Source organism: Haemorhous mexicanus, chromosome Z (genome assembly GCF_027477595.1).
Source record: "Haemorhous mexicanus isolate bHaeMex1 chromosome Z, bHaeMex1.pri, whole genome shotgun sequence".
Lineage (NCBI taxonomy): Eukaryota > Metazoa > Chordata > Aves > Passeriformes > Fringillidae > Haemorhous > Haemorhous mexicanus.
Window position 1 is genome coordinate 237,152 of NC_082381.1, and position 19,801 is coordinate 256,952.

A 19,801-nucleotide genomic window follows, 5' to 3' on the forward strand; every position below is an offset into this window, starting at 1 on the left:
TCAATAAAATTTTTATTTGATGTGGCATGTTTTTGAAAATTGCAGCCAAGCCTTATCTTCATTGTTTAATGAAGGATTTCCAAAACTCAGCCTTATTTTAATGGTGAGAAGAAATTTGGAATGAAGACCAAAATTTGGACACCAAAGTTTTGTAAATAAAAATGATCCTCCTTTTATACCAGTTTATATGTGATGGTCCTATCTGCTCTCTTTCCCTTCGTGTTTCCCAACAAAGTGCATGCCAATCAAGGGACAAGGCAGAGCAGCACTGCCTTTCCTAAGCTACCTTCCTCAGCAGCTTCAGACAAAGGAGCACCTGGATGGATACTGCCTGTGGAAGGCTGAGTATTGTTCTTTGCCTTTTCCTAGGAGAGCAGCAGCTCCTCCCACACAATGGTATGAATGTCCATGAACAAGACTTCGCCTTATATCAGCTTTCACTGGGTTTTTCTGTTTAATGCCAGAACATCCCCTTTCCATCAGGAGCTTTACACCATCATGAAGTGGCAAGCTGTAGCTGAGATGACTGCAAGCCATCATGAGAGACCTCTCAGCACTGAACATGGAAAGTTGACTAAGAAGATATTAATTGAAAACACATTTTTTTAAAAAACATTTTTGCTTGTTTTCTTTTTCCCTGCAGGCAAGATAAAATTCTGAGGGCTCAGGCAGAAACCTTCACTCCAAATTAAAGCCATATGCTTCACACTGCTCTCCTGTAATAGGCAGAAATGCAGAAGGAGCAGCTGTGCAACAGGTCTCCATAACAACTGTAACCTACAATTTCATGAATCAGTTAACCCAAAAACTTGCAAAGGAAGTGTAGAGGTGGTACAGTTGCTATACGGTGTAGCTGTTCTATCAACCTCATCATCACCCCCACATGAATCAGAGAAGAAAGTGAAGTGATCGAAAATGTATTTGTCATAAGACAGTAATTGCCCATCAGCTGCTCTGTTTCTTTTTGGAGCTCATTGCAATTACTAAGTGCCGTATGGATATAAAGTTTAAGAGAAAGGAGACGATAACAAAATAAAACCTTACAAATGAATACTTTGATGAAATAGTTCAGGGTTTATTTCAATGATATGTCCTTCAGTGTATGAATTATTTAATCAAATGGCTTTTAATAGTACTCAAATATCAAACTACCTCTGCCTAAATCAGGTGCTAATATTCTTTGATTTTTTTAGAAAAACACTGAGTTGCATTAAAAATACATTTCAGGTCTAGTTTTGCATGACAGATTTGTGATGTGCCAATGGATATGTATTATATTCCTTCTCTCAGGCATGCATCTCCTGCAGAGACAGCAGACTACAGAAACTGACCCTTACTGAGACCATCTTGTCTTTCTGACAAAGATACTTCTGAACTTCTTACTTGCTGGTTGCTTCCTGCAATTGCTAAAAATTTTTGCTAAGCTTGTGATAACTTCACAGGCCCTGAGCACCCTGACCCTGGAAGCCCCAAGGTCAGAAGTCAAGTCTTGCTCTGAAACATCAGTGTGCTTCATATTAAAGCAGAACAAAAGTGAAGAAATATCCACCAGTGTGACAGAAAAACAGGGAAAATGGGAATGACACCTTGGTCATCTGTTACCCAGGCCGCCTCAAGCCATTGTCTGAAATGCGAGGGAAAAATACTCCAAGCCTCCTTCAAGTCAGCACTCTGTTTAGGAAACACTGAGAAAAGTCTCCAGTTGCTTTTTATTCCGGCCCTTTGCTACGTGTATGTATCTCTGGGCATCTGGTGACCCAAACAATGTGGCTTCACAAAACCTACAGAAATTCTGCCAAGGCTTTACTTTGGACCCGCAAGTCGCATCAGAATAACCTGGGCTGAAAGACAGAGCAGCTGAAAATCACAACTCAGGAAAGCCAAGACAGAACAATTGCTCCCTAATGTTCATGACATTGCAAGAGCAACAGGCACATGCAATGCAACGCATCCTAACTAAGGCATTCATCTTATGTTCAGGCAGGAAACACTTTAATCACGTTTCAGTTAGATTAAACTAATGTGTTGTAGACAAAAGATGTACATATATGTCTGCTGTTTCCTGTGTCTATAAAACCAGTTCTAATGCTCTGCAATTTAACTTTCCACAATAAACAGGACCCTTACTTTTCTGTAGTTTTCTTCAATAAAACATATCCTGATTATGATACTGTTTTAAAATCATATGAGGAGACTGTAGCTACATTGACAGAATGGTACACAAGTTTAACAGGCAGCTTGGTACACCAGATGGGGTCGAGAGAACTGCTTTTAGAGAAAAGAGTGAAAGACTGACAAACTAGATGCTCAGCAGTTTCAGCACCAGATGTAGAACAGCTTTACACTAAGCAAAGTTTTTCCCACCTTATATTGCTGCGGAGCCTAATAAAAGGGAAAACAGAAGTCCTTCCATCAAGTTCTGCAGATCTTTGCAGAAAAACTGCAAAAACTGAATTAAACTGCCATATTTCCCTGCACATTCAGCTCCAATCTATATACAAAAAGCTGCATTTGTGTCTGTGACTTCACTTGAAAACTGTTCTTACATGTCCTTAGTCTCATATGTCCCCAGGTCTTTCTGCCTCACAGCAGAAACTGTTGCCTTTCAGTACATAGTCTGGACAAGAAGCATGTTCTGTTTCCCCCACAGTCTTTCAGGCTCATGGACACTTGGGACCTTACTGTCTATCTCAAAACTAGAAAAGATGAGCGACCTTCTGGTTGCAAAGAAATCCTGACCAACCTGTACATGGCCACTGGCAGGTGTTTCTACCTAGCTACTTTCAAGAAGGTGATCACAAAGAATGTAGAAAATCTGTGACAGTCTTCAGAAAAGACAGCAATGGAGAATTCACACTTACCAACTCTACAAAGGCAAGTCCACCATAACTGTGAGCAACAAAAAACACATTCTCTGCAGCTGACTGGGAAATAAAATGGTCCCAAACATAAATCGCATGTTCTTCAGGAGAGCCATTATCCTGCAGAAAGAAATTATGTTTGTGACAATTATCTTTCTAAAAATGGCAATTCTGTCTAAAAACAATGTGTTCCTCTATGTTAGAATGTTTTGTTAAAACAAAGATCAAACGGATACACACAAGTATCAAAAAGAGAACAGATTCTTTTGTCTAAATAAAGGCAGTAAAACTGTTGTTTTCTGAGATTAGTTTAATAAGTATAACAAAATTATACATCTGCAAAATTTTACGTAAATACCATGATGACAATTCTGCTAAACAGAGCCATTCACAGGAATTATGAGTCATAGCTCAGATTTTCATTCTTTTGACAACTCATTTGTCAAATGTTTATACACTGAGGGTTTGTTTAAAGTATTTATGCCTTAGGTTGGTAAATAAAAACAGGTAAGAACAATATAAATTCATAATCGTAAAATAATTTAGGTTAGTAAAGACCTTTAATTTCAATTTTTACTTTTATTTCATACTATGAGCCACTGGAAACTTGAATTAAGATTAAAATTATGGTAATTGCAACTACTCTTTCAAATCTTACTTGTGACTGCAGACTATGAGATATGATGCAAACAAAACACCTCTTAACTGGTGGCAGTCATTACTTTGGAGTTTTTGGTAGCTAGGGGACGACATTTTCTTACTGTTGAACAAGATTTGTCAAAATCAGTCAGTGTAAGATGCACAGAAGGCACTACAGGGACACACATTGATTTTAGTGCAGTCTCATCAAAACTCATGGTTGTCTGAGCTTAAGGCTCTTGGAAAGAACTATACCCCTCTAGATTTTCCCTTTTTCTTGGGTTGTTACAAATTTGGTCTAGTCTCAGGCAACAAGAATAAGATGCTCTGCTATGTACCCTGCTCTGCCAATATTTCACACAACCAGGATAACAATGCTGGCTCTTTCCAGGCTCTTGAATGCCAGAAAGAGCTGATCAGTGAAGGTCATATAATTTCCTAAAGTTTGCATCCCTTTTCCCTTTGGTCAGTGCCAGCAACAACTTCATATCCTTAGCTACCTCAGACACAGACAAGAAAAGCCTCGTTTCCTTAGGAAAAAGAAAACACAAACCAGTAAAAGCCACTGGCAATCAGAAGCTGCTAATTACACAGTGTGACTTATTGAAATTTATCAAGAATGTAGTGGTGATCTAGATTGCAATTCCATTCTGCAACTCAGTTTTGGGGATTTACGCTCTTATAAGTATTTATATCAGTGGGAAGAGACACAACTAAATAATGTGGTTGATTCTGGCTTTTACTTCTATTCCCATACCCTGTTTTCTAAGTAAGAGTGAGATGGCAACAAATCTTTTATGGATCTTGACTCAAAGTTTTTAGAATAATGATTTTGCTTCAGCAGCAGTGATTATAAGACAGAAAACCCTGAATTTCTCCTACTCCTGGACAGATTCTGCTCTTCACTGACTATGAGAGAACGTAGCTTTAACTAATTCCATATCACTTACTGTAAACTACCTCAGCATAAGACACTACTTATTTCAGAACAGTTTGTTGCTATTTTGAAATTTGTTTGTATAGATAGGTACAGAAAGTAAAGACTCCTCCCTTTGTGAGGAACGAGGGAAATTTTTTAGAAGAAACTACATAAAGAAAATATGATTGACAAAACAGTTATTAAGATAAAGTTGAAGGACAACTCGAACAAGAGTTTCCTGTGCAAAAGTGATGTACTCTATAATCTGTACGGAAAAAAAGTACATTAAAACACTAAGAAAGTTTCAGAATTACTAATTTTTCTAATAGATTTATCTTAGTTACATACACAGGAGGTACTTGTTTTTCAATAATAATGTTGCCATAGATACTTTTAACAGCAATTTTTGTATAGGTACCCAACGCTGTTTGAACAATCTGAAAAAAAGAGGACATTTTTTCTGCATAATATAGCATTTACAAGTTACTTTGGATTTATTATTTGACACACTGCTAGTAAAGGCACACCATTTTAGATTACACAAGACTAAGACATCAGCAAAAAGTTTCTGAACTCAGCCCAAAAAAGCTTTCATCAATCAAAGCATAACCAGTGGTCTAGTAAACTAAATTAGTAACTTCACAGCTTCACAGTCTAGTACAAAGACTCAACAGGATTCTATAAAAGCAAAAAGAAATGAGCTCGAATCAGTTAAATATAAACTGTCACCTCCTTTATTACCAGTTTAAAAAAAAAAAAAACCAACCAACCATAAAATGTCAGGATAAACTGGGTTGCTGTACACTCTGCTAAACCCTAAACAAGATAAGAAAAGCACATATGTGTAAGAAGGAGTCTGGAGGAGTTCTACATGCTCAGAAGAAAAGCCCTTTCTTCAGAGAATATCTGCTTATTTTTCCCCCTTGTAACAAGCCCATACCACAAACACCTCAGACCTGGCTCCAGTTCTGTACATGGAATATCCAACTGCAGGAGCAGTTTACAGCTGATCTCCTTAGGATTTCAAATTGCACTCAGTCTGTGAGGTTTAACCTCTACTGCCTGGCTTGCATTAAATTATGAGACAGGATGCTGCATTTTCAGCATGAAAGGTGACAGTCTCAGGCAGCTGTTGCTTACAGAGTAATTTCACTGAAGCTAAATTGAATGCACTTACATAGAACATTGTTAAATTATTTGATAGAGAGGGTGTCTTCTGGTCAGTGTTTACATAATTATCTACACAAGTGTACAGAAATGAATGGACATTAGCCTGGAGACATCACACTATGTACCTCAAAAGGCAAATCAGGCTGAATGCATTCTTCTTTGTGAAACAGACTGAGATGGAGACAGGCGGGAAAACTTGAACTTAGACTTCCCACTGCTGAAAACTGGTCATCTGCAGCAGGTAATTCTATGTCAAAATGAGTTTGACATAGAATTACTCCATCCCTCTAGAAACCCTTCCTCTTGATCATTATATCTATAATTAGACATGAAGGGAAGAAAAGATTAACTGTGTGATGTGAAAAGGCCCTACTGCAATGCTTATGCAATAAAAAGTAATCCAAACAAGGCTACTCCTGGGCCATACACTGGGCAGAAAAGCGGAGGGAGTGAACTCGTATTTTCCAGCATGGCTAGTGCTAGGAGTCGAAAGGTATGTAACATTTTAATGGTTGGAGCCATTAGGTATACACAGATAAGCAGTATGCACACTGTGAATACATTATTACATTCTGTTGCATCAAAAACAGGTTAAATTTACCAGTGTAATATCACAGTCATTAATGGTTAAATACCAGGTTGGAGTGATGCAGCAACTGAAGCCTTATCAACTATGCCAGATTCTAACACCTAGACATTGCAAGGTCTGCAGATATGATGGACTACCTGAGTCGATAACACATGGAATTGTCTAAACAACATTTGCATATTTGTGTAATTATTTCCTAAGGTTAATTAGCTCCTGCAAAGCAGCTTGCCCTTTGAGACTGCTTACTGTGACAGGTTCACGCATTTTGTGTTCCAGTGCCAAATTTTACTTATTTCTTTTTTTTTCCCCCCTTTTTTATTTTTCTTCCCCCAAAGTAGCCTGTTGCCTGAAAGTCATAAGCCTTGAGGCCCTGAGTCTGGAGGCCTTGAACCACTTGGGGATCTGAGCAGAGCAGCTCAGATCCCCATCTTGAACTTCTAATACATCAAAATAAAAAAAGTCACATAAAGAAAAAAAATAAAGACTACAAAATTAAGTTTTCAGATCTGGTAACCTTCCACTTCTGGGTTTTTTTTAAAATCAAGAAGTAGGAATCACATTTTTCTGAGACAAGGGGAAAGTGAAATGCACACAAATAGGGAAATATGCCATACAGCTTTTAAAGGATTTATTTGAAGGTGGTTTCTCTAATTACCATTTATCACAGCAAAACAATTTCTCCTTCTAGTTTGATAAGCTACTATAAACAAATATGGTACGTGAGTTAAATACTTATTTGCACACTGGCTGGGAGGCCAGAAGGAAACAGAAGTCTCTGATCTCCTGTCCCTGGAGATGCTAGATCTTTCTTACCAGTAATAACTTGTCAGTCACGTACAGTTTGTCCCATTGCCTTAGAGACCCTTGAGGCAGGCGAACTTTTGCAATTTACCCCACCCTTCCAAAAAATCATGACACCTAAATTCATACAAGTATAAAAATATCCTGTTACAAAAGCATCTTTCATGAGTTCTAAATTACGCTTTTCACCTGTTTTCAGCTGTTGCATTTTTCTCCCTCCTTTTGCAAAAATTTGCCTTACATGAGACAAAAACTTTTTCACTAAGGAGAACAAAATTAAACTACATGATGTGTTACTACCACCAGAGCAGCTCCAAAATTTTCATGCAGGACGTGGTCTAAGAGGCTTTTGTCATGGTTCAGGAACGTTACTCCCTAATTTAGTGATACCCCCAACCAAGACTAATCCAAACCAGACATCACTCCTCCCACTGCTCTTCTGCTCTTTGTATGTGGTGGGAGACAAAAAAGACAGAGGTTATAGGTTGAAATAAGAAGAATTTACTGGAAACAGCAATGAAATAAGAAAACAAACAGTAACAGTAACAATATTAATAAGAAAAATACACATAAAAGAGGGTGATTTACGTGCAAAAAATGCTCACTGAGCCTGAGCTGACCCAGTGCGATCCAGAAATGAACAAAATGGCAGACAGATCCTCTTCACCCATGCTCTTCCTCCCGACCACAAGCCATTCCCCTTCCTTCTGGGAAAGAAGTGACAAGAGGTAATACCAAATAATAATCTAGACATGTCCACATGGCTTCAGACTCGTTCCCTCACAGTTACTGCAAAAAACTTAGCTGTCTTGGCTGAGCACCAGGATAGCTTTGAGGGCAAGAAAGCTGAAACACAAGCAAAAAAACCACCCAGTATGTGATTTTCCCCCCACAGCAAAGACAGTGGCTATGGCATTACAACCACAGAGGAGGATTAAAGTAAAGAGTGGATATCAACTGAAAACAGGAAAGGAAGTGGAAGTATGAATTTTGTATTAATATATTTCTGCAGCATGAGTACATGAAGACAAGACTTGAAAATGTCTAGCCCAGGACATTTAACCAGATTTTGACTTTAACTGAGAAATTCCAGTGTATTAGGAAGCATCCCATCTACCTGAAAATCTTTTTTACCTTTTCAATCACGGAGTTGAGAGAATTCTTGCACAGTTATTTGGGAAAGGTTCCCTACTACAATACAAGAGGTGATCCCAGGAGACTGCAGGACCTTTTATTAACAGTAGGAATTGTATTTCTGCTTTACTTACTGACAACAGGCAATGCTAATCTGTATGCTACACAAATGAAGATATGTACACATGAAGATGGGTTGGCTCTTTCACAACTCTTAAATAACTGGGCTTTCAGGAAGCATGGCAATAACCATGCCGTAGTAGTTACAGGGGCAATTGCAGCTGTGTGAAACCAGACAAAAGGATGCTGCAGAAACAAGCACCAAGACCATTTCAGCAGCAAAGTGGTTGTGAGTGGGGGAGATAACAGTGGAGGAAAAGTGACAGTGGAGGCAAATTTATACCAAATCTTAAATCTGACATATATCTGAAATTCAGTTTAGCAGGTCATGTAAAGAGCACAGGAAAGCAAGGATGATGAAGACTGAGCAGAGTCAAGCAACTTTAGTTGCTGTGAGAAAACTGAGTGAGACAACTTGAGAGAAAATAAGAGGAGAAGAGATGAAATCACAGACAGCTGATGCTCTGGCCTTGAAAGTCTAAATAGAGGACACATTTTTTTTCCTCCTTTTATGAGCTCTGTATGGATTTTACTTCCATACTTTGCTATATTAAAACCACAATACTAAGGATTTGATCAGCTGTGCAGAGCGGGTTCATGGTCACCAATGTCTGGTGTAGCTCTATGGAAACAGAGCATTGTATCTGCATTGGTTCAACACTAAAATCATGTAAATGCATGAGTGATGTTACTTTATTCAGCATCTGTATTCAGAAATTCCTTACTTATGAACTTAGCAGGGATTAAATCATGAGTCTTCAGATGTAAAAATGCCATTCTCTTGCACTTGCGGAAGAAGGGTGAAATAAAAAATTATAGTCTCTTTCGAAGGGCACTTTCTGAGGTGGGGGCAAGATACATACTTTGTCAGCAGGCAGCAGACAGTTTTGAGACAAAAGGAGAGACCAGGTATCACAACAGCTAAGTCTGGTCATTTGTGGAGTTGCAGGATATAAACAGCATAACCAAGGTTGTTATCTGGCACATGCCTTCAGAAAGCAATATGGCAAAGTGACTTGAAGTTGTTTTTTTTTTTTGTATTACAGATCTCAGTTTATTCCCAAATCTATTTGAGATGTTTCTGTTTCAATTTCTTCTACCTATTTTATTTGTGAATTGGGCTGGTCATGGAAGTGTTCCCAATATTGCTTATAAGCCCCTTATGAAGTAATGTTGTGTGCGTAGAGTCAGTAGCACAAAGGAAGCCCAGAAGTCTTACATTTTGCAGTTAAATGTCCATGATACTAAGTTAAAGATAGTCTCACCACCAAAACTGCCAACAATTTATCAGGAAAGCATGGAATCTCAACAGTCCTGCTAAAACAAGAAGTATTCCATTAAACATGCAATACGTGGCATATCAAATAGCCAAATAAAAGATGTAAATCAAAAATGCATTTGGTAGACTGATGCAACATTTAAATTTCCTCCACCAGGCCAGAGGCGATGAAGAATTGGTTTGAGACGAAGTGGTGATAACGTGGGATGACGTTTATGGGATGACAAAGCATTTTGCTATGGTACAACTCTTGAGATTATGCTTAAAATTACAAGTTTTAGCTAATGCAAGACTGATGTCTAGCCACGGTTTTTATGCTTTGTGTTTGGGCTCCTCCCCAGGGCTCCTGCTCTCCCCAGCTCCCACCACAATTACCACCGAAGATGACTTCAGATCCTGTCCCACTTTCCCCACTTCGAATGCAAGCTGGGCTTTCCCTGGTGAGAGTGGTCAGGAAATAAAATTCAGACTTATGCTATATATATGTATGTGCAACAGAGCAAGCTTGGATCCTAACATGCTAGGGCTAGGGCAGCAGGAGGGAGTTACTTTTCTGCTTTATACTCCAACTTTATGGCACACAAGAGAAAAAAAAAAACAACTCCAAGACAGAAAAACATTTTTCCAGCTAAACCCCCAATCACTGCAGTTCCTAACCAACACCCTAGAGCAACTTCTGGATTAAAAAACCCCAAACCACTCTCATCTCCTGTGTCCAAGGTGCTCGAATCACCTCTGCCTGGTGAGGAACAAGCTGGAAATCAAAACACTTTCCACTCTCTCGACCACAGGCCCTGCTTCCAAGCCTTCACTTAAGATATTTCAACAGGTCTGAAACCTGTTCCACAATGCCCTGAAACCACAGAGAGACACTGTTAGCGCCCACAACTGCTCTCCAGAGAGGTGCCAGTGGTCTCAGCTGCATTATTGCATCACTGATTTAATACTATACTTCTTTTTTGGCAAATGTGGGCCTTCACAGGAGGCCTTCAGAGCACCACCGTGTCAGAAGCATGTAGATGATATATGATATATGAGTATTTTTAGCAGGCTGGTGTTGCAGATGGAATTCCTTAAATTTACACTGGAACTGAGAGTTAAGCAGGGTGAGTTTGGACATGGATCTGTTCAAAAATAAAGAAAGCAGCAAACCTTATCCATGTCCTTCATTTTGCAATGACTCAGCCTCTCTGCACGGCAAATACCGTCTGCTGATCTGTTCAAATGCTCTCCTTACTTCTTCAGCTTTTTATTTGGAAATTCAAGTGACTTTGTAACCTGAAACGGTTTGCTGATTACAAAGTAAATCCTGGATTTCAGGCTTAACTAAGTCTCAAATATTACTATATTGTCTTGTATAAAGTATTACTTGTCAGCCAGAGTAAGACAGTTTTATCAGGCTGTTGCTCAAGTCTGGGTTTTCCCATTATTACTTCTCTTGGAGTCTGGCAAGTCTTGCCATCACCACCCAACTGTCTTCTAGTAAAGTGCAGGAAAGGAGATCAATACTCAGTGGCTCTTAATTATGACATTCACCAATAAGTTCATTAAGAGAAGAACGTAAGTAGACACAAATATGATATTCGTCTTTTTTAGTCTGGGCACAGGAACACTGCTGACTCACTGAGATGAAAAAGTTGCAGGAGAAGAAAATAAATAGGAGGAAGGAGGGTAATTAATCAGAGGAGGTTTTACTTAAGAAAAAAACCAACTGCTTTCCCTTTTAGCTCTCTGACAGACTTCTTGATTTTTGTGTATTTTTTCCCTTGTCCATACAATTTGCAGGATTCTAGGCAAAGGAAGGCTGAATTTGAAGTAGCACATTCTGGCAACCAGCTCTGAAATCCTGCATGGAGAAACTCTTCAGAATGAAGATATAATAACAATCCCTCAGATTAGTCCTATCTGCACAGTTATACCATGGGTATGGACAAACACCTGTGCAGTTCACAAGAAAATCCCCATGCCGTAATGATCTAGGCATTATCTGCCCATCTCTGCAGGTAGACTTACACATTCTAATTTCAGTAACAACTATAGCAGCTTGGCCAAAGATATTCCAATTGGTAAAAATACTCAAAGACTGGACAACTGCCTTTCAGTACTGTTACGGATACCTACATTTTACATTTTTTTATGTCTCCTTGTACTTTTTTCTTCCCAAACTACTCAATCAAACTACTAAAACTCAGGGATCTAGATTCTGCCCACAATGTATTTCTGCCTATAACAAAATGAACCAAAACAAACACTGCCTTTTGAATGATCAAATTATGGGAACAAAAGAGTATTTCTTAAACAAACCATCAGATCGTTTCTTCACAGATATTCTCCTCAGCAGCCATGTAAGCAATTAACAGATTGTGAGGGCAAATAAATAAAAATGAATACAATACTTTTATAAAAAGAACTATCTTCACAAGACACATATCATGCCAGCCATTTAAATGATTACGTGCATTTTTCTCAACACTAAAAGCAATTCCTTTGGAAATGAATGCACCTGAAACATTCAAAAACTCCTAATGGAAGTCATGTAGAACTGTTATTTTTCTATTTCCTATAGTACTCAAAAGCCTATTTATTATCCTATTCTTTCTCAATCTGCTTATATGTTGTAATGAGAAACAGACTATTATTTTTTAAACCATGCTATTGCAAGAAAAATACCATTTTTGCCAAGGAAAATGCAGCTTTCCCCACCACAGGAAACAACGGATCTACACAAACTTCAACACATTTAAGTAAGGTAACAATTTAGTATTTTCATTAACAGCTGTGGTTTCAGAACAAACCTCAACTGTAGGGTCTCTGTTACGGAGTTTATATTTTTTGTGCGAATTCAACAAAATGGAATGGCTTTGCTCCGTACTGTTCTTCAGTTCTCCATCTCTAATTATTACACTCAAGAGCAGTTATTTAGGTGAAAGAAAGATTTAACAGGCTCAAAGCTATTTGATTTCTCTTAATAATGACTGCAAAGTGCTCAGTGCCTTAAGTAAACTGATATACTACTTAATGCACAGTTTAAAGATTTGCTTAAGTGCCTTAATATGTAGAGGACTGCAGTTAATTGTATTTGCAGGAACTGTCATTAGCTTATAATTATCTAAAGACAAACACAATCTGAAATTCAGATTTGAATCTTCTGTTGTTTCTCATTTGAATAAGCTGAAAAGTTGAATGTTTAGCTATTTAACCCTGATTTCTGCTTCCTCATTTTCCTGTGAAGATGCACCTCTGTTATTTTTGTTTCACAATAACGTACCCTAGGAAATGATCTTTCATACCAATGAGTTGCTACACAACCTCAGAACTTGCCTGTCGTACCTCTGTCTTGAACTCTGTGAATCCCTCGTGTTGATTATTTCATTAAAACAGGCTCTTTTCCACACAGATTAGCAAGGCCATTCACATTGCAGTAGTGGTGCATCGCTGTTGTCGAAGATCATTAGATATTAGATCAACAGCAATTTTATTCTAACACATTGCATTTTTTTTAACAACTCAAAACATCCAAATACATAACAGACAGCTTGGCTGTATTTTAAATTAGCACAGATGCTAAAGCCAGGAAATGTAATTCTCAGGATATCAGAACAAAAGGTTCAAAGTAAAAAAGAATTCTTATAAACATAAGATTATCAGGACTAGACTGTCACACTGTGACCTTCCTGGCGTCTAGCTAATCTGACAATATTTGGCAGAGCATTGTTTCAAATCAATAACTAATTAACAAAGTACAAAAGAAGTTGTACTGTTTTTGAGCCTCCGTGTTAAAAATGGCTTTTGGTTGCATATGGGCAGAAAGGTCATTTTTATGACATCTTCAGGAGTCTTTCAACACCTTGCCACTGTCAGATTAAATTACTTTTAGCAATTAATTGTCATAAATTAAAACAGAAGCACATTTGTTACAGCAGGCTGTCATAATGACATCGTGAGCAGTTGTTTTGATATGAATTTTTCCCACCGACCCTCTATCATATCCTAATTTTTTTGGTTGACCTAACTGGAAAATTGGGAGCAATCTTGTAACTCAGGTGGCATAGTCCTAACATTGGGTGTCTTACTGAGATTATAGACTGTACAAAAACAGAACAGAAATTCCAGGGATAACTGAAGATCCTGTGAATATATATCTTATATAAGATACGTAATCTATGTCTATTTTGCTGTGTGGGATAAGAAAAACCTTCAAAAATCACATGGATGCCACTTCTGTTAGTGTTACAAATAGTCCTAGATGCCACGTTAATCCATTATTAGAAAACATCATTTGTCTGATGTATTCTAAGACAAAGATTAAATGCATTGAACACCTGCAGCCTTCCCCCATTCAAACCACTACTTAGTTTTGGAGACAAAGATCTTTACTGACATTTAATGAAAAAAATTTCCGTTCTTTTAGTTCCTTTTTTTGAACTCCTCTGTATGCCGATGTCCATCTTACAGATTAGTTTTCTGACATGTATCATTTCAAGTTTGAGCTTGCTAAAAACCATTACATCAGGATGAAAATAGACAACAATTCTAACAAAAGTTCCCTGGATAAACAGGAAAAGAGAAGAAGAACAGACTCCATTCTGTGTGGGAGAAGAAAGAGATTGTGCAGAAGAATGGATCTGGGCAACTGCAGGATCTGTCCTTAATGGTGTCAGCATTTAAAGCTGTAACCCCAACAAGTCTCTAGGTAACTTGTCTCTAGTTCTGGTTGCTCTCTAGAAGCTGATTAACCAGATCTTCAGGCTAACTGAGACGCTGGAAGAGCTCTGACAGCTCTTATAATGAGCAGCAGAGCATTGTTTAACAATCTATGTTTAAAATATTTTCTATTTTTCTTGCTAGCTCAATTAGAGCAAACGGTTCTACACAAACATATTCTAAACTTTAAATCTTGTTAAGTAATAAAGATGAAAATGAGTGGTAAGAACTCACAGCTGAGAGGTACCAGGCATCTTGGAAATTCCTGTGATCATGTTCATTGTATCCTAGTGCAGTGACCAAACACCCAAGCAGCATGGACTTCTTTGGAGGTCCAGCATTCCCACAAAACTGGACAGAAGTTTCATAAGTAATTTGTAACTCTTCATGAACATGGGCACAGGTGTAAGAGATGAAGAGAAGCAATGTTTCTGTGCAGGGGCTTCAAGGCAACCTGTAGGCAATGCACTGGCCGGCAGCTAAGTTTTGCCAGACAGTCTCCTAAGTAGTTGTGTACAGGCTTAATTAAACCACTCTTTGCTAATGCTTTAATAAAGCACAGACATCTTAATTCTGTCATGGCTATCCACTTCTAAACATGCACTTGGCGAATTATCTATTTACATGTCACAGGGTGTTTTTACTCTGAAACTCAAGAACTGCTTTATAGTTGAAAATGAAATCCTGTGGACTCAAATCAGCAATGTAGACAAAATCCTGATGAAAATATAACAAAGGAGAGGAAGTAGGAAGGATGTGGGCACTACTTGTATCCTCTCCATTATTCCAGAATCGTGTTGCTAATAACATCTGGACAACATCTGTGAAAAAACTCCTACTGCTGTTCTGGTTGAATGTCCTTCAGGGTAATTCAAGATAATAATCTGTCTTGGGGAAATTCTTGAGCTCTGAAGAAATCATGAATATCTGAATATTTGCTCACCACCTCAGTGTTAAAAATGCCAAGAAATATCAGTGACTGTATGTAGAGGTTTATATCTTTCAAAATGCATTTCTGTAGCAGTACTTGTGCAAGATCACATTGTTCTAAGCATGCTGATTGCTTGGTAAGCTTCTGGTCTAAATCACCTACCCCTCCTAGTATGGATGGCCAACCACAACCTCAGGTAGTACTAAATGTTCTGAGACAGTGAAATTTGCCTTTCTTCGCAATGTCCACAAAGTCTACTCATAGATCTAATACTTCTTTGAGGGCTGAGCTGAAACTTTGTAATATCAAATCACTGAACTACATCAGCTGGAGAGAACATCTGAGGGTCACCTAGTCCAAAACTATGCTCAGAGTGCTTTCTGCCAGGACTGGTCACAACTGCCATACCGCACACTTACCAACAAAAGCAAGAAAGTGGGAGCTCCATAGTTCTAGTGTCACAGAAGTGAAGAAACGTACATTGTGAAAGCTCCTCAAATCTTGATTTAAAGGCATTTGAGGGAGAATGACTTTGCACACAGTCCAGAGAAGTCCTGAAGATGTCTACAGCACTTTGGGCATGAAATAATTTTTGTTACTTCCACGCCATAACATTATCTTTCCAAATTTGTATGCTCTGTGGACCCACAGTACAAGTGAGGCACTGGTCATCTTTTGCCATCTGTCTTTGATAGTCTAGCAAAGCTGAACACTGCCTGGTCATTTTATCTTTGGGTAGAAACAGCTCTATTCACGGTGTTCTTAGAAAATGATGTCATGGTTATTCAACACCAGTGTAACAGAGTAACAATAATGTCTCAACTTCTGCTCCAGTGACAACACTGTTTGGCACCCACTGGAGAAAAATCAATTTATGCATCAGCCAAACTCTATAAGTCAGCTAGAGTAGCTCAAAACAGAAAGGAAATGGTAAAAGAACATAAAGAACCAACAGCAAACAGCAGAAGAAAGGTATTTAAGACAAGTGGTCTTAAATCAAACCAAATGCTGATTTTAAGATCTATCACAGCCATAACTCATTTGCCCACTTAAGGCAATGCATTCAGAGCCTGCCTGCAGTCACAGCAGCATGCAGCATCTGAAATCTTGACATAACTCACTGAGGAGAACTTCATACACAGTCTTCACTGATAATGGATTTAAAGATAATAAACAGTCATTAAACATAAGCCTACCTTTTTTTGGCAACCAGTGCAAGGGACACACGATAAATAACACAATCCTGTCATCAAATGTGTTTGTTCATTTTTCAAACACGAAAAGTGGAGTAGCTAGAAGAGTAGGGAGATGTGTTACAAAGAGGAATGTGTGAGGGCAGTGGTGCATTGAAGCCTAAGGCCTCACCAGGAAATCTTTCAAAATTACTTAGGCAGCCTAAGCTTTACTAAATTTCTTCCTTACTTTATTTGATAAATGCAAAAGAATTCCCCAGCAAACCAGATCCCAAAGATATAAATATCTCTTAATATTTATCTTACGCCATCTCAATGTCTACATGCAATTAAAGCTTCTCTTTTCCCAGGTTAAGAACAGAGTAATTGTGACACAGTTAAGTAGCAATTGCCCACTTTTCTAAGACATAGGCTGTACTGGTGAGATCCATGAAATTAGGTAAATCAGTTACACAGCAGGTGGAAAAGATAGGAGATAGGAATGAAGAAACATCCTGGAAGGAAACACCAGTCCAAAAGAACACACTGCAGATGCTCATGAAGTACCAGCTGCATTGCCAGAACTAAACAAATTTTAAATTCCTTGCTATATTATATAGCTGGATACACTGATTAAATCTTTGCTTTTGGGAGAAAGAAAACTTTCCAGTCTCATGTATCCTATGTCTGTCATAGCCTGCATTAAGTCAGAGGCCATCTTATGCAGTTCAGAGGACACCAAACATGCAAGAATTTAAGTAGTTTTTGTGTGCTTTGGCGCAGGTAGCGCCTGTGTGCACACACTTGCACATGTACTTGCATGATAGTTTTCTCACACCATGTTTTTACTAGAAGTCCCAGACAGGAAGATCTCAAAGTGCTGCTTAAGAGCCCAGAAAATCTTTAGTGTCCCCAACACATACAATTCTTGGTAATTCTAAATGCACATCAATCTTACTTTACTTAGTAGTTTCTCTCCAAGCAGTGCCATCTATTGGGAAAACAAATAAAAATTCAAGTTTTACTTGAAAATATACAAAGTACACTTCACTGAATATTGACAGATTCATTCTTGCCAAGCACTATCAAAAAAGACAGAGAAAAAGAATGAGAATCAACTGTTAAACAACAAAAGTGTAGAACAATGCATCTGAACAGCATGCAGCCCATTCAGGGGAGAAAACCTGCTACTAACACCTCTGACCACAAAAGACAAAAGCACTTTTGATCAGTTTAGAATCCACTTTTATCCAGAGAGATAGAGAAAAAACAAGGATTCAGTTGAGAGACGAATGGGAAAATTTCTTCTTCGTCTTTAGATGAATTAATGGCTGGAGATAATTGTAAAACAGACTAGGAATGAATTCTGCCTGGACACTAATGAAATGAAGTTAATGGCTCTGAAGTCAGTAAAACCTAATTCTGGGGGAGCGCTGATTTGATATGGAGTTCACCAAGACATAGAAAGAACAAAAAGACAGCTCTTCTAAAGACTCCCAATAAAGCATATTTCTTTGCCTGCAGAGTGATGGCAACTAGATGATTAAAAAGATCAACCTTGTTCAAGATATAAATAATTCAAAACAACATCACACAATATATAAATTCACAAAAAGTAAGGATTTTGGTTAGTAAAATCCTTAACTTGTAAGGATTTTAAAATTAAATTAATTAATTGCTATAATACTTAGTTTTTCAAATTTCAGCCACCTATGAATTGCAGGGTAGAACCAGCATTTCTTCTTGGGCAGCTTATTCTACATTGTTCCACGCCTCTGTCTCCTCCACTATTTCTAGTCCCCTTGGCAGCTGTCATTGCTGCAGGAAGCCAAACAGCCTACACAGGAATCACTAGATTTATCTTAATCTCAAAAGCTAGACTTTTTCCTCTCCTTCTTATTTTTTCCTGAATTTACACTTTGTTTTCTGCAGCAGATGAGGTGAAAAAATTCTTGAACTTACTGTGCCATCCTGTACCCCTGTTCCCTGTCTGCTGACTTTCAGTTCCTAGACTCCACAAATGTTTTTCTGATCTCCATGCACTGCAGTACAGCCCTCAAATCCTCCTCTCTAAAATAAATAAATAAATTTAATATATTAAATAAATTTTTCTAGATGGATTTGGTGGGGTGGTATGCCTCCAAAGAAAAGGGTTAATTTGCAATAATGCACTTCTGCTCAAGATAGCTACAAATATGTATATTAGAAATTAATTTTTATCATCTCTCATCTCTCTATATCAAATCTCTTATGGCTGACCAGTCCCCAGGAAACCCATGTGAAGAAGATTCAAGTTTTGCAAAAAGGTGTATTATGCCACTTGAGCCCCTGCTAAATTCCTTCTGCCATTTTTACCAAACACACTGAAATCTAGTAGCAAAACATGCCACTGTGTGTAGAAGGTTAGGGAATGTTATCCTTGTTTTTAGATATCAGCTACAATCCTCGTGCTCTGTTAGATAAATGATAAAGGATACTGGGAAAGTGCAATCTGCACTGGTTCAGAAGACCTAGAAGGTCTTTGCAGTGCTTCACTGCAGTCCGTCTACAATCAAAACTAGGCAATAGTAGAATTCAAGATGTTTGAGTGATTTTATTCACTTTTGCCTTCAACAAGTACATCTGCATTCTGCTGAGCCAGTCTTCTTCACCATTACCCCACAAACTAGCCATGTTTATGAGCCTGAATGCCACCTGAGAGCAAGGAGGACTCTTCTGACTTGTGAGCGAGAATCTTTTTTCAGCACCATGGGAGCACTATACAGCTCGTGGTGGGAGGAGAAATGCAAGCTGGTTCTTTCTTTTGTAAACTTACATGGCTTGCCTTGCATTTTAGGAGCTGGATCTAACAATGACACTTGTCACTACATGGCATCATGTAATGGATGTCTGAAAGACACCAAAGCTAGATGGTCCTGATTTATTCCTTTTCTTTGATTAAACCATACTTGTGAAATGCAGAACAAAGTGAGGGTATAACAGAGAGAAGAGATACAGGATTTCCTTCACTGATTATCTGCGTGTCAGATTTTTCAATCACTCAAGGAAAAGAAGATAAATAAAACTTTCCAGGATTAGTAAATGCAAAATTAACTATGAGAATTCTTTATAATCTCAGGATTATTAAAAATATCTAAGTCAGCTGCTCATGCTAAATAGCCTGTGCATAAATTATTGAACACTAGTTTAAATTCTCCATAGTTTAGCTATTTAATGTAAGATGCCTGTTCATTGTAGCATCTGTAGAATGAAACATGACATACATATTCTTCCTGATTTACAGAAACTACTGTAAGAACTTAAAGCTTATCTGACCTTTTAGAAATTATGTGGTAGCCTAACTGCAGGTGCTAAGTGTCATGGTATAGGTTTAGCTTCCAGCTGCTGGCCCAGGGTGGTGCAGGTCTCTGGTGGCATAGGTTCCGGAAGAACAGATCTCTAGAGATGTTCCTGGAGTACTCAAAATGTCACTACACATTTAT

At 38.2% G+C, this 19,801-nt stretch overlaps 1 protein-coding gene across 7 annotated transcripts in view; it reads right to left on the reverse strand.

Moving 5' to 3' along the window:
* Positions 1-19,801, reverse strand: part of ARB2A (ARB2 cotranscriptional regulator A) — a 255,332-nt gene that overhangs the window by 100,178 nt on the left and 135,353 nt on the right. For 5 of the 7 annotated variants that reach the window (XM_059873455.1, XM_059873457.1, XM_059873456.1 and 2 more), the window contains 2 exons: positions 16,344-16,439; positions 2,862-2,981 (listed from right to left, as the gene is read on the reverse strand). The exons of 1 other annotated variant lie outside the window; for it this stretch is intronic. In XM_059873455.1, the coding sequence (XP_059729438.1) occupies positions 2,862-2,981; positions 16,344-16,439 (216 nt within the window). The remainder of the gene's footprint in view (positions 1-2,861; positions 2,982-16,343; positions 16,440-19,801) is intronic. One more of the 7 variants, XM_059873458.1, reaches the window with a different exon arrangement.